Source organism: Tupaia chinensis, unplaced genomic scaffold (genome assembly GCF_000334495.1).
Source record: "Tupaia chinensis unplaced genomic scaffold, TupChi_1.0 Scaffold142808_1, whole genome shotgun sequence".
NCBI lineage: Eukaryota > Metazoa > Chordata > Mammalia > Scandentia > Tupaiidae > Tupaia > Tupaia belangeri.
In genome coordinates, this window is record NW_006202654.1 from 286,907 (window position 1) to 302,996 (window position 16,090).

The 16,090-nt window shown below is 42.8% G+C and overlaps 1 protein-coding gene across 1 annotated transcript; it reads left to right on the forward strand.

The window, feature by feature from the left end:
• The first annotated feature begins 3,160 nt into the window (after positions 1-3,160).
• HCCS (holocytochrome c synthase) lies at positions 3,161-15,760 on the forward strand. The gene is made up of 7 exons (XM_006163688.3): positions 3,161-3,302; positions 4,107-4,259; positions 7,228-7,376; positions 9,371-9,519; positions 10,902-11,021; positions 12,933-13,019; positions 13,639-15,760. Exons 2-7 carry the CDS (start codon positions 4,151-4,153, stop codon positions 13,835-13,837), a joined length of 813 nt encoding a protein of 270 aa, XP_006163750.1. The 5' UTR covers positions 3,161-3,302; positions 4,107-4,150; the 3' UTR covers positions 13,838-15,760.
• The last annotated feature ends 330 nt before the right edge of the window (positions 15,761-16,090 follow it).

Here is a 16,090-nt window from a genome sequence, read left to right on the forward strand (position 1 = left end):
AAGAACATAGGAAAGGAAATTTGGGGGAAAATAGAGAGCTAAGACATTTGTGGAACATAGATATGGTTTATTATCTATTGATGAGGATGTGTATAGTATTCTCAACTGGGCCAGACTGAGGTGTATATCATGTTGGGTAATGTCTCTTTACAATCTAAATGATGTATAGCGATTGAATGTATAAATAATAATAATAATAATAATAATAATAAATAACCAGTGCTGGTGAGAACTAATGCCTTTTCATGACAGCCAGAACTCACTGGGTCTCATGAGACTCATTAATCTATTCATGAGACTGTTGCCTCCATTACGTGATTGCCATGAACCAATCACTGCCCACTAGGCCTTACCCAGGGACACAATGAAGACATTGTTTTCACTTAAAACTTTTACTATGCAGATAATATGGTCAATATCCAACACATAAATTTCTGGGGGACATATCAAACCATAGCAATTAGGAAACCAAATCCACTACAAGCTATTAACACAGAGAAGAAAAGATCAAATATTCCACTCCTCTAGGCCAGACTATATTGATACCTCTTGCCTAGCTAGGTACATGGTGACTCATGTTGCTCTACAAAATTCCTCTCCAAAGCCATGTTCAGTTTACCTATTATTACCATGCTACTCCCATCTTTTTTCAGTGCACTACTTCTAGATGTGATCTTTAGAAACTTTAGAGTTGCAGGACTAGGCCTTGATCTTCTTTGAAACTGTAAAATGGGACTGAGAATTGTGGGAAAGATGGGGAATTGTGTGAGAGAGGAAAAAATTAGGGGAGAATGGAGAATTGTAGTCAAGATTGGCATATTGAGAGAAAACAAAATTGTGAAAGGGAATATGGAATTGGAGGACAAACCAGGGAATTATGAAAAAGAACAGCATTGTAAGAGAATGGAGAATTGTGAGAGATAAAAATTATTTTTGGAACTATGGGAAAGAAAGATGAGAGAATTGTGGGTAAATCAGAGAATTGTGAGGGATGATAAAGAGTTATGGGAGACACAGAAAATTGTGTGAAAACATAGTTATGGGAGATACTGAATCATAGGACACAAAAGGGTTGTAAAAGGACTGAGTAGTGAGAGAGGGAACTTTGAAGGGGGGGGCTTCTGGGAGAGATTGGAGATTTGAAGAGAAATTATGTACAGAACTGTGGGAGAGAACAAAGAATGATTAGAGACATGGTTGAATTGTGGGAAAGAACAATGAATTATGGAGACAAATTATGGGAAATAGGTGAAATTGTGGGAAAGAATAGGGAATTATCAGACAGAACAGAGAATTGCAAGACTGACAGAACTGTGGGAGACAGAAGGATTTGTAAGAAAGAACAAAAATGTGGGAGAAAGCGGGATTTATGGGAGGAACAAGAGAATTGTGAACAAAGGGAGAAGTTGAACAGTGATGTAGTAATGTAGTGGCAATTTCCAAAAATTCTATAGTCCTCCCACAAATCCTTGCCTCTCCCACAATTCTCTAATCCTTCCCAAAATTCCATAGTCTTCCCACTATACTTCATGTCTCCCATATTTCTCCATTCTCTCCCACAATTCCCTGTCTGTCCCACAATTTACTGTCTCCCACAATTCTCTACTTTCCCACAATTCTCAATCTGTCCACAATTGTCTATACTTTCCCACAATTCCCTAGCACTTGCACAATTCTGTCATGGCCACAATTCTTCATTCTTTCCCACAGTTTTCTGTTTTATACCACAATGTTCATATCCCTCCAATGACTCCCTGTCTTTCGTACAATCCTCAGCTGATCTTACAGGCAGTCTGAAACTGGGGTAGCCTTTCTGAGTTGTCCCCCTCCAGGCTATGGCGCTTGGGCTTAGGTACCCTTACAGAGAACACTCACAGGATGCAGCCTGTCCTCAAGCAGGAAATATGAGTTTTCATAAGGAAGTTTTTTAAGGCAAAGGGCAAGACCTGGAGAGTTATCTGACAGCTGTCATGCACCAACACTTCCAGCACAGAGGGAAGAGGGTAGAATGGCCATCCTGGCCCTGAAAGGGGAAACTAAGTGTACTTCATGAATTCACATACATTTCTTTATTAACACTTTACATAATAACAATATCAAATTATCTTAATCTCAAAGTACTGGTAAATGGTATTTGCGACACCACTATGTCCCATAATTTACCTGTGATTGCCATTAGTGCCACATATAGTTGATACTACTGGGATTTGTTGCCTACATTTCAAATGGAACGAAATGCTAAATTTCAGTCATAGATAATTGAAAATACAGACATCCAAGTCCACAACCCAGTTAAGGCCTTGGCCACCAGTATGCAGACCTTTCTGCTTTTGGATCTCTGGGGATAGCTACCGTTCTGACCATCTACTAATGTTTCCAGAATCATTGATATACTTAAAGCTAACAGGATAACATTTTTAAAAAACAGAAAACTTTAGGGATCAGATGGTGGTCCTGTGGTAGAAGATGATACTGTGAGGTTGACCCACATGGGCCGGTTCAGGGTTCACTTCCAGACACCTACCTGGTATGCCCTGCATGGCTTGCCCATGATTCAGGGCTGGATGAAGCTTGGAGGAGAATGCAGTCAGAGCCCTGCTGGGGACACTGGCTCTCTCCTTTCTCTTTACTCTCTCATTCACGGAAGAAATTAAAAAAAACTTTTTTAAAAAAAGGGAGGCCTGCAGTGAGCTGGTGGTCAAAGAAGGCAGAGCCTACGTGGTCAACCATGGTTGGAATCCCTACCTTAGGGGCTTGGAAAACGTGCCAGGCCCCAAATCCCAAGAAGGAAAAACAGAAGGGACTGCTATATGACCACGCCCCTGGGGGGGAGCATTTTCCCTCCTGTTTCTGTCCCGTGTCTCTCTCTTGTGAACACAGGCAATTTGGAAAAAAAATAAGTTCCTTCAAAGCAACACCTCTGCTGCTTAAAGCATATATAGCAGAGAGCTTCACTCGAATTGGACCAAACTAAACCCTCCCTGTCAGCCCTGGAATGTTGAAAAAGGCGCCTGGCCCCGAGGGGCGGAGCCAGAGAGCCACCCTCCCGTTTCAGGTCGAGGAGCCAGGGAGGCGCGACTTGACGTCAGAAAGCCCTTTCTCTTCAGCCCTCGCCCCGCCCCCTCGCCTCCGGAAGTCCCGCCTTCGGAAAAGGAAGTAGCGGCGCGCGAGAACCCGCGGTGACCGCGGCGACAGCGGTGACCGAGCGAGACAGAGAAAGACGGCAGCGGCCGCGGGAGGTCGCGGGCGCTCTCGGCTCGAGGTCGGTTAGAGGAGGGGCAGCCGCCCGGAGCAGGAATCAGGTGCGGAAGGGCGGGCTGACCGGGCTGGCAGGATCGGGGGTCACAGACGGGCCAGAGCAGGTGGGACTGGCAGAGACCATACAGTGAAGACTTTGGTAGCGTCCCGCCCTCCGCTGGCCCTTCCATCCATCCATCCTTCCTTCCTTCCTTCCTCAAATCCCTGTTTCCGCGCTGCACACTTTTCCGACCCCTATCCGTTAGCTAGGGCCCCAGGGTCGGGGTCGGAGTCAGGGCACACTGGGCCTCCCCTCCCCCGTCTGGATCACCACCTTCAGGCCTTGCAGCCCTTCACTGCGACGTGTTTTCTCAGAGACTGCCCACCTTCACCCCCAAACTCCCACTCCCTAAGAAACGTATCCCCAGAGGGTGACATACATTTAATAGTATTTCCCAAAGGTGTCAATATATTAAACCTGCTCCTTAAAGTGGGTACCCTGCCAAGTTCCCATGGAATGACAAAGAGGATGGGCAGATGAAAAAAATAACAAGCCAGGGACCAGCAGTTAGAGTAACGGCTATGTTGCTGGACTCCCATGTAGTCGACTGCGGTTCGATCCCCGGATCCAGTGGCTTGAACTCATGCCAGGCATGTATGCATGCATGCCCAAGATCCTGAGAGGAGAATGGAGGAGAAGGGGATTGCGGTGTTGCCATCCCCCCTGGGGGGTGATTTCTCGCTTTCTCTCTCTCTGTCTCTGGCGAGCAGATGCGCCCTATAGCAAAAACCTCTCCAAAAAAAAATAAATAACAAGCCAATAGTCTGAGCCCAGGCTTCAACATTAATCTGTCTCTTTACTCTGGCAGGTGGAAACTTAGAATTGTTTAGAGTTGACACTGTGATTCCAGCCATGGGTTTGTCTGCATCTACTCCTGTTGCAGTTCAGACCTCAAATGCTTCAGATCATCAAAGAGCATCCCCACCTTCTGGATGCCCAATGCATGAAGGGAAGATAAAAGGTAATTGACCCTTTATCCAGAAAAGAAAAATAAGTCTCAAAAGGTTTTAAAGGATGAAGCAGTATAGTGTGCTGGTGAGGCTCATAGATGTGGGAGGAGACATCCTGGGTCCAGTCTTTATTTTGCCACTTCTGAGATACGTGGCTATAGACAGTTTTGTCTCTTAAGTCTCAGTCCATCATCTATAAGATGAGAGTATAGTATCATTTCACAGGGTAGTTGTGGTTAATGGAGATAACGCATGAAAGCATAATGATTGCTCTCTAAATCAGCCCCAACCCCCAAAGTTTACTTGTGCATACTTCAGCAGTTCTCATTTGGGCAGGGAGTTGTGATGGAGTAATGGGGAGAGGTATTTGCCAATGTCTGGAGACATTTTTTCATGGCACAATTGAGAGGAAAGAAAAATCTACTGGGGAGAGGCCAGGGATCCTGCTACACATCTTACAGTGCCCAGTATAGCCAGGCCCTCACCAAAGCATCATCTGATCTCAGATGTCAAGTTTGCCAAGATTGAAAAGCTTTGGTCCATATTTAACTATCCTGATAGATAAACTTTGCCCCTGCGTTCATTGCAGCTATCTTCTATGTAAAAATAAGCCATCACCTAGTGGACTTGTAGTCAATTCTTTAGGTGCAGAGGTGAGAATGGAACAGCTTTCATCTTTAATTAGTGCATGTCCACTTTTGATTGTATGGATTAAAGTATGGCTTGAATCAGTAAGTCAAGAGGGATGCTTGTGCCATTGATCATTCATCCTCTTGACCCACTCTTAAGTCATTGCCCATTCTGTATTAAGCAGTGCTAGATTCTCTTTCTGCACTGAGAGGATAACTGTACAAAATAGACAAAAATACTTTGCCTGTTAGAGTTTGCATTCTCATCTTTGTAATCCTGTATAGTAGGTTTTCACCATTTTTACAGTCAAACAAGCTAAGGCTCAGGGTAACTGATATGCTCCAAGTCACACAACTAGGAAGCAGAAAGTCAGCAAAGCTTCTGTGACCTTGGACAAGGACAGATGCAGTGCTCTGCCAGGGTTTGTTTGCACAGCACTAATTGAGGCAGATCCAACAAAGCAGGTGTGCTCCTGCTCTGAGCATCCCTGGGGAGGCCATAGAGGCCTATCTCTTTGATTTCATTTGCTAGCTGTCAATTTTATTGCATTAGTAAAGACTGTGGGTATATGTAAGAGATTGAAAGGATTACTGGTGAAAAAGGTTAGTGTAAAAAGTGTAAACATGTCCTTTCTAACCTCTAGCTAGGATCAGAGACCTGGAAAAGATGAGTACTTTTAATAGTAGAGAGGGAAGGTGCAGCAGGTCTTCCTTCACCCCTAGAGTGGGCAGTGAGCAGTTAGCAGCTGCATGAGGTCCTGGGGAATGATGGCCTGAGAGGAGAGGCACAGGGAGGAAAGGGAAAGGAAGCTCATCTTTCCTATGGATGGCAGCCAACATTCTGCATATTTCTGCAGTTTCTGCTGCTGCCTGAGGCAAGGGTTTCTTTACATGAGCCAGTCCCAGGCCCTGGCTCTCTAGGTGCTTGCCTGCTCTCCTAAGTATCAGATTGGCTCTTCTGCCTGTGCCCTTGCTGGGATCAGCATGCTGGATCCTCAGGCAAAGACTGTCCTTCCTGCTGCTCAGGTCAGTAACCTCAGATCTCTCTTAAGAAGCCTCTGCCCTATTGCATATTAAAATAGTAATAAATAAAATGAAATAACTCTTTAAAAAAAAGAAGCCTCTGGATACTACATGAATTGTGGGATGATTAATGCCTGCCTCTTCATGGTGAACTCTTACTGCCCACTGATGGGGAGCAGCACGTGCAATTATCCCAGAACTTGATTTAGTCTTGGAAGAAAGTGAAAACACAGTGGTGTTTCAGATTTCTCTCCAGTTGCCTTCATGAAGTCTCTTCTGCTGCTTTGCTTCTCCTGCCCCCAATACCTGAGAGAACATATCTGGAAGGAAAGCCTGGCCTGCAGCCATGTCTAACAGGGCTGGCTTGTCTGGAACCAGGGACTAGGAAGTCAGACACCTGGTGAGATGTGCTTCTGCCACTAGGTTCCTCTAACAGGCCCAGCTTCTAGTCTAGGCAGGTGTCTGCCAGCCCATGACTAAAACCATGGTATAGACAGTACATGCGTGCTCCTGCAACTGCTGAAAGTTTTTCATTACTTCTGCTGGGGATCATGACACAATTAGAGAAAGGGCACCCATTTTTCTTTCAAAGGGAAGGTAAATATATAGAATCTTCTCTTCATCTTTAGGATTTGAGAGTGTTAGATAGCTTAGCTCTTGGCGGATTTAAACAAAGGAAACCCGACTTTTCCTGCAGTGGTAATCATTGGTGAGAAATTTAGGTCTTTTGAGCTTCAGTTGAAAGAGCCAGATATCTTGCCTTCATGGTGACACTGTTTTTCTTTTTTTTTTTTCTTTACATCATATATATAATTTTTTAAAAAAGAATTATTTATTTAATTCCATTTGCTATTGTTATTTAATTTTTTTAAATTCGACCACACCACCTGCCAACTCCAGTATATATAATTTTAAGTTAAAAAAAAATCTTGGGGGGCAGGAAGGTGGTGTGGTGGTTAAGGGCTCTGGACTCCCACATGGCCAACCACAGTTTGAGTCCCAGACCTGACAGATTGCTTTCTCACTTTCTCTCTCTCTCACTCTGTCCCTCTCTGGTCAAATTAAAATAATTAATTAAATTAAATTAAATAATTCCTTTTTTAAATTTATTTATTCTTGGGGATGGCAGGTGGCATGGTGGTTAAAGATGCTGGACTCTCACATGGCCAACTACAATTTGAGTCCCGGGTGGTGGCTTGCTTTCTCACCCCCCACGCACTCTCCCTCTCTCTGGTCAAATTGAAATAAATAAATAAAGTTAAATAAAATAATTCTTAAAAAGGTTCTTTTACAGTGTAAAACATGGTTTTTTACATGATTATTTCAGGCTGTCCAGTGAGCATGGAACCATCCGACCCAAGCTGTGAGAGTAAGAAGTACTCTGTACCCGCCCACCAGGACCGTGCATACGAGTATGTGGAGTGTCCCGTCACGGGTGCCATGGCTGGAAAGGAGAATTTAGATCCTTCAAATCTGGTAATCCATGCTTATCCCTTCTTTCTGGAACTTTTTATGCTTCTGTAGACTGCCAAAATAAACTAGAAACTTCAACTGCACAGTTTTCTGTCTTTTTAAAACAAAGAAGTTTGATATCCTATCCACAATAAAAAATTTGGACTGTGCTACTAAGTATAATTTTAGAGAGTACTTGGGAAAGAACACAGTGCTTATGAAGAACCAGGATAGATGACTAAGAATAAGGCGTATCAAATGCATATTCTCGTGTGGGAGAAAGTTATTGGGTAGTAGATAGTAAGTTCCAGAAGTGCAGCTAGAGTTAGGAAAGGAGTTTTTTGGTCTGGGGAATCCACATAGGCACATTAGAAGATTGGGGTGCCATTTTAGGCAGAGTTGGGTTCCAGTGTGCACACGAATCACCAGGGTGGTCAGTGTCTGTCCTGTGACTGCCAGCAAATTTGATGCCTTCAAGAAATGAGAGGGTAGATGTGGCTTCAGTGTATTTTGTAATAGAACACAGAGGGAATCATGGTCTCATGTTTGGAATCACATGTTAAGGTAGAGACAGACAGACTTGGGCCTGTACTTGGGAGGACCACAGAATATTTAAAAATTATAGCAAACCAGATAACATTTGAAGGAACTAGAAATTATTTCGCCTGGAAAAGAAAGGGTTTGGGGATACAGTCACACTGTCCACATCAGGAATCACCAAACCCATGAGCTAAAGCTGGCCCACCGCCTAGTTTTGAAACACGGCTTTGTAGGTGCATAGCCACACCCATTTGTTGACATTGCCCAGCACTGCTTTCCCACAACAGGGAAAGCAGCAGCAGAGTTGAGTAGTGTGACAGAGACTGCATGGCCTATGGAACTGAAACTGTTTACCTTTGGCCCTTTACAGAAAAAGTTTGCTGATGATCCCTGGCCCAGCTATCTGAAGGCCTGTGAGGAGATCAGTTGTGGTGCAGTGTCAGGGACCAGTGGGTTGTATCTCCTAGAACAAGGCGATGTGAAAGACTTTCCATCTCTCTCTCTCCTTTTGGGATTTTGGGGATGCACTCGCATGTACTCACCATGTTTTTCAAACTGCTGGATCTGGACTTGAACTGCACAGTCAGCCATGTGGGATCCAGCTGCCTTAACCACCATGCCACCAACTGGTGCAACTGAGACTTTTAATTATTCACATGTATCCACTAGAAAATCCTCCAAACCTCTAGTATAGAAATAAGTTCTAGGCCATTGCTTCTCAGTCTGGGGGTTCTGCCCCCAGCGGACAGTTGGCAGTGTCTGGAAAGTTTTGGTTGTCAGACTGGGGAGGAGGGTTAACAGTGGGCAGAGGCCAGGGCTGCTGCTAAACTCTGTATAATGCTCAGACCCCCATAACTGAAAGTCATCCTGCCCCATATGTCAAGAGTACCAAGGATGAGAGGCCCTTACCTAGGCTAGGCATTAGAATAATAGTGTTGGCGACCCATAGATTTGGGAGAAGAGATTTCAGACTTCCCCACCTTCTGGGGACGTGGATGTGCAGACACTCAGCCCAAAGGATGGAAACACAGCAGGATCCTAAAAGTAAATGCTGAAAAAGTAAATGTTGAAATGTTGTACATACAAAGGTTTTTCCTCAGAAGAGTAGATAGTCATTTTAGAAAAGCTTGTCATAGATTTTTAGAAACACTTGCAGATCATACTATTTGTTTTTGCTTCTTATTCCATGGCGAAATTGCATTTAAATGTGTTCAGAGAAAAATTAAGCTGAAATTTTAATCACAGTGTTCATTTACCATTTATAAGAACTTAAGCTGTGAAGAAAAATGCCAGTATTTTAACTTTTTAAAACAGCCAAATTATCTTTGAAGTCTGAAATGTTGATGTCACTGGTCTCATAAGAGCCTGTGCTTTGTGTTCAATACATTGCTTTCCAGGAAGTGGTTAATTATATTACTAGTTTTTACTGTATATCATATTTCTAGCACATAAAAAACAAATCTGCTTCTTTTATTTTGATGCCACCACCTAATCAAACACCAGCCCCAGATCAGCCATTTGCACTGTCTACTGTCCGAGAGGAGTCATCCATTCCGAGAGCAGATTCAGAGAAGAAGTGGGTTTATCCTTCTGAGCAGATGTTCTGGAATGCAATGTTAAGGAAAGGGTAAGTCATTGAACCTATTTGGGGGAGTGTAAATTTGCTCTTCAGAATTAAATGCTTGAAGAAGTTTTCACTCCTTGGGAACCAGCAGTTAGCTTAATGGCTATGTCGCTGGACTCCCACGTAGTCGACCGCGGTTCGAGTCCCGGACCCAGTGGCTTAAAACTCACGCCGGGCACGTGTGCGTGCGTGCCCAAGATCCCGAGAGGAGAATGGAGGAGAAGGGATTGTGGCATGACCATCCCCTCTGGGGGGTGATTTCTAGCTTTCTGTCTCTCTGTCTCTCTCCATCTGTCTGGCAAGCACATGCGCCTCATAGCGAAAAAAAAAAAAAAAACTTTCAAAAAAAGAAAGAAAAAAAAGTTTTCACTTCCAGTCATATAAAAAGTTTTATGAGGTAATCAATCTATACTAATCAAGTGATTTTTTTTTTTCCAGACCTATCTGTAAGTACAAGGTCAGTGTATTACTCATGGTTTTCCAGAGAAACAAGCAACAGAATGTGTGTGTAGGAAGGTGGGAGGGTGCAGGATATTTATTATAAGGAATTTTCTCATGTGGTTATGGAAGCTGACAAGTCCCAAGATCTGCAGTTGGCAAGCTGTGTAGTTCCAGTCTTGAATCTGAAGGCCTGAGAACCAGGAGTGCTGATGCCATAGTTCCAGTCCAAAAGGCAGCAGGCTTGAGACCTAGAACAGTTCACATACTTCAGTTCTAGTCAAAGACAGGAAAAGACCATGGCCCAGTTCAAGCAGTCATGCAAAACAAGTTCCTCCATACTTGCTGAAGGGTTGACCTTTTTGTTCCACTCAGGCCTGCAATTAGTTCTCTGGGGTCTACCGCATCCAGAGAGCCATCTGCTTTACTCAGTCTACTGATTAAAAAATGTTCATCTCATTTGGAAACACTGTTGCAGACACCTAGAGTAGTGTTTTACCAAATGTCTGGCCATCCTGTGGCCTAGTCAGATTGACACATAAAATTAACCTTCACAGCCAGTAATGAGTTCTCTAAAAAAAAAAATGCTATTATATAAAATGCTTAGAAAAAGTTAGGGAATTATTCATCAGTGGTACCAACAGAAAAAGTATCATCTTAAAAGTATATGGTTTTTGATGTTTGCCTAAGTCTGGTGTTTGGTGACTGAGTGAGGTAAGACGTAGGTAACCTGTGACAGTGGTTTCCAGTGTATACATGGTAGCTTTGGATTTATAATACTATGAGTAATCTTGGAAATGAGTCTCAACTGCATTAAATTCCAAGAAAGTGAGCGTTCTTAGTTTTCATAAAGGGTGATGTTTAACACCTTGTTGTATGAATATGTAAATTAACCTTTTGAGATTATCTGTAATATTTGTCAGCTTTCATAAACTGTTCTTTCCTAGGTGGAAGTGGAAGGAGGAGGATATCAGTCAAAAAGACATGTATAATATCATTAAAATTCATAATCAGAATAACGAGCAGGCTTGGAAGGAGATTTTGAAGTGGGAAGCCCTTCATGCCAAGTAGGTACATTTGAGATTAAAAAAAAAAATCCTCCAGCATCTTTCTTACTTTATGTCAACTTTCTAGAGTTTTAACACTTTATTCAGATAATTTGTTATTCTAATGAAACATTTTAGGTAGCAGGCATGTTCCAGTGTCTGTCACATTGGGAGTGCCATCTGCTTTATTCAGTCTACTCCTTCTTAGTTGTGTAAAAAAGCAGTCCTTTCTTTAGACTATGGAGTTAGTGGGTCCTGTGTGCAGAGAGGGCAGGGCAGGGATGGCTCATTTCTGCCCCCTGAAGTCTGGGGCCTTGGCTGCCAAGACATGGTCAGGGTTGCTTCCTAGCTGGGGTCCAGAGCCCTCTGTAGGCTCGACCACTTACTGACCTGGCAAACAGAGCCATCATGAGCCTGCCCATTTTCAAGGAGAAGGGACAGAGACCCCATCTCAGAGGGAGGAATGTCACAGTCAGTTGAAAGCAAAGCACATGGGAAGGGAGGTGGTGGAATGCTGCCTGCTCCATGGGAGATAGGAAAGGCATTTTTGTTCCCTCAGCAGCATTTAGTGAATCCATTAGGACTAATCAAAAGAGAGCCTTAAAACAGGGCCCTTGTCAGGAGAAAAGGTAAATGCATTGGTGTGTATAGTAGTGCTGACAGGACCAATGCAGTCTGTTGAGAGTAGCGCTTCTCACGCATGCATCAGCCTCACTTGGAAGGTCTGTTCTAACTCAGCATACTGGGCCCCACCCCAGGATGTCTGATTCAGTGGGCCTGGGGCAGGGCCCAGACTTGGTGTTTCTAGAGCGATGCTGCCGCTCTGGGTCAAGGACCACATATCAAAATGTGTAGGGGTGGGGCTTGCCTACACAAAGAGCCAGGTTATATCATAATCAGAGCTTTCCATTTCAGATTCATCACAAAGTGATTAATTTTTTTTCTTGGCAAAAATCCACTGGATTATTTTTTAAGGGCATTTTGTTTGTTTTTAACATTTACACTCTGCAGTTCACTAGTAGCACTCTCTGGTATCATTGACTGGGCTCCGGGCCTGGGATGGTACATGTCTGGGGGATGACCCCCTGCAACCATGTCGGCAGCCTTCAGGAGTAACCTTCCTGGCTCCTTAAGGAGGGGGAGCCACAGTGTCTGCAGTGGCCTGGGTGAAAGTGTGCTCTCATTAAAATTGCCTGCTCGGGATTGGTAGTGTGATTATGGAGCAAAGGGGAGAGAAAGAAGGGAATGTCAGTTTGTCAGTTTCAATGCTCTTTCCAGTCATTTTCCAGAGTCCTGTCAAAATTAAGTAGGCCTTAAAAACAAAACAAAACAAAACAAAACAAAAAAAACCAGGCTCAAGTCTCTAGGAGGTTTGCCTAGGTTGAGTTTACTTTTTAACCTGTGAGCCTCTTGGGCAGAAATGGTGAGGAGCAGTTCCCAAGAAGAGAAGTAAGGGATCTCATCCAGTCTCCAAAAGGGGCTCTGCACTTTGCATTCCTTGCTCCATCTCACTTAGAGATGACTCAAGACTATGGTCTGTCTTAGCAGTGAGAGCAGCTAACAACATAGGTGGCCTGCCATGCAAAAGAGCTGCCTGATACACAGTAAAAGGCTTTCTTTTTTTGTTTCTGGGAATGTTCCTCTCCCCCTCCACCAAATGGAAAGGCCCTGTTCCATGACTCACGCATAGAATGGGACAGGTATCTGGAAGTAAAGGAGAGAGTGGAATGGCCTTGATCAAGAAGTAAAGAGGAATGTTTTAGCAGATAGGGATTATATTTCTTTAAGTTATTTTGAAGTTAACGTTCTCTGTGTGATAGTATGTGACATAACATAGAGAAAAAAAATGTATATTATTGAAGAACTGGAACATCATCTTTGTCAAAGGAAGGGAAGTGTTTTAACAGACTTTCTGTATTTGTGGATTTCTAGGGAGTGCCCATGTGGCCCATCGTTGATCCGGTTTGGAGGGAAGGCTAAAGAGTATTCACCAAGGGCACGAATTCGCTCATGGATGGGGTGAGTGTCAGTGCAGAACAGTTCCTTTATACTCTTCACGGTAGGGTTGACTTTCCCTTGGCACCAGTCTAAGAACTGCAGTGCCATCTTCTAAAACGTAGTCACTATTCAGCCGTAGATTTCGTCCTCTCCCTGAGACTTGTCCATTCACGAGCAGATTTGCTAGGCTTGCCTCTTATTTCATTATCATTGGATTGAACTGAGCATTTTTTAAATATTCTTGGAAATATCCTCTTATTCCATTTGGGATCAATCTCTTTGGATCTGTCTGCTCAGTGTTCCTCCCCTTCCTTTCTAACATAGTTGAGATTCTTCAATCACCTGCTCTTCTGTGGTATCTCAGCTGACCTCTTGGCCTGGGTCTCTTTCAGTGGTCTTTATTCCTTGGTAGACAGATGAGCTGTCATCTGATCTGAACTCATCACAGTTCTTCAGCAACATAGACTGTGTGATTCCCTTAGCATTTAGACTGCGAGTCTCCAAGTCTCACTTCCCAGTTCCTTGTTTGACTCTGAGAGCAGGCATTTGCATGGGCATCTTCTCCATCTTTCTTACTGTTTAAACTGGGTCTGAATGCCCAGCCAGCACTTTAATACTCACTAGCATCTTTTCATCCCAGGTATGAGTTGCCATTTGATAGGCACGATTGGATCGTTGACCGCTGTGGGACAGAAGTTAGATACGTCATTGATTACTACGATGGCGGTGAAGTCAACAAGGACTACCAGTTCACCATCCTGGATGTCCGTCCCGCCTTGGATTCACTTTCAGCAGTATGGGACAGAATGAAGGTTGCTTGGTGGCGCTGGACTTCGTAACCACTGTTTTGATTGAGATGGAAATTAATATAAACTATTTTTTTCTGAGAGATATATTAAACTATTTTCCCCAAAGTGAGTTGCACTTGTGATGTAACATAACTTTAAGTGGGTAGTTGCTCTTCATCCTCCACTTAGCAAAGGGTACCATGTGCATTCACTCTTGGGTCACATGTGACCTTGCAGTTGATAGCAGATCATTTATGTTTTGTTCTCACTTAGCTCAAGTGGAAAGTGGTCCCTCTGTTTTTCTTTTAACTCCATTTTTGCCTGTGTGTTTCATTTAGGAAAATCTGAACAACCTCTGAGAAAGAGCTTTTAAAAAGTAGTGGAAGCTGCTTTTTTTCTTACTATTTTCTCAGGAATACTTGAATAATGAAACATGGAAGTCATTGGTGATACCTGGGAGCTTTACCTGGTTAACTATTTTAACTAATGCTGTTCATTATTAAGTAATTGTGTTGTTTAAAAAGGTAGTTCTAAAGTCCTTTAGTATAGCATGAGCCCTAACAAAATGAAAAGGTTTGCACTGGAAATGCACTCAGCCAAACCAAGGTGTGTCTTTGTTCTCCAAATTCTCATTTATGTGAATTGTTCAGACTGGACCTTGTTATAAAACAGGTTCCCTATAGCATGATATGACTACATGCTTTGGAACATAAATTTTAACTTTTTAAATGTTTTCCTTTTAGGTCCTTTTATTCTAACATGCAGTTCTCCTCATTGTTCTGGTGTTTGGCAAGTGATCCCAATTTTGAGCCCCATCACCTCCCCTGCTGGGAGCCTTCTCCCCTGCTGGTCAGTCTAACCCAAACCATAAAAGTCTGACTCAGGTCAAAGTACCGCTACCACTGACGGTCCCTCTCTAAAACATGATTGTATTCGGCTGAGTGCTAAAATTCACAAGAAGAGTATTTAACTCAGATGTAGACTATTTGCATTAACTTACTGTCTCAGTTTATATTTTTGGTTCTAAGGAAGCTCTAAGTTTTCTGTTGAAATTCTTTGTACTGGTAACCCATAACTGGTTGTGCTAATTATAGTAGGATGTTACAAGTGACTGTTTTTTTAAGCCATTGACAATATTAAATCCTTTCATTTATCCTGAGTACTGTAGCGTTAAATTAGTGGATGAAATTGGCAAGTTGTGAGTGATTACTCCAGTATGGATTTCTTTGTTGTATCAGTTTTATGTAGAGTTTTAAAAATCCAACAACCTTAATTTCTACATTTCAAAAATATTTGTATGTTTTTAAATAAAGCTGATACTTAACAGATTTTGAAAAATATTTTCAGAGTAGCTTTACACTTAATTGTTTCTTTAGACATAAAATCATTACAGAAATAATGCTGTCATCTCCCTCCTTGAGGCAGCCATTTTCTTTTAAGCACTTTTTTATACTGTAGGAGAACATAATTACCATTGGCCCTTTTTGCTTCTAAGTGATGTTGAGCGTAGGATAAGGCATTCTTACGAAAAACCAAGAGTTATATCTGGAAACTGAAAAGTAAGCCGTAGACAGGAATTCACCTCTTTTAAAAAGCTGTAGTATTTTTTTGCAATGACCTGGAGAGTGAACTGTTAAGTGAACCTGATGACAAGATGAGCAGTTTAATGCACCTTTCACCACTTCCAGAAGACTAGCTTCTTGGATACTCAGAGATGCTTTGTGTCTGGATTACACTTGATTATATTCAAGGGTAAATATTACCTGTTCTGGGAGGAGCTTCCATATATAACCTGAAAAACATTTTGAGTAGTTGTTGAGGCTTTAAACAAAGTCATTTGTCTATGGAAATAGCACTTTTCAGAATCAGAACGGGTTACTGTATAACCTGTACTAAGTACTGGCAGACAAGGTGAGGGTTTAAGTTGGCACCGCATATTAACATTTATTACTCCTGTGAGTTCACTAGCTAAAGTTCATGAAATGGTAATGTCCACTCTGTAAAAAATACAGGAATGCAAAACTGAAAAGGTTCAACACCTACCTTCAGGGAACTCACAGTCTTAAGGAGGATAGTCTGTAAATGAAATGGCGAGGTGCTCAAATCCCAATGTAAGAAATACGCTGCAGTAATACTGCGGGCGGTACAAGTTCACATTTTTTTTTTTTGGAGAGGTTTTTGCTATAGGGTGCGTGTGCTCGCCAGAGAGAGACTGAGAGCGAGAAATCACCCACCAGGGGGGGCATGGCCACGCCGCAGTCCCTTCTCCTCCATTCTCCTCTCAGCATCTTGGGCACACATGCA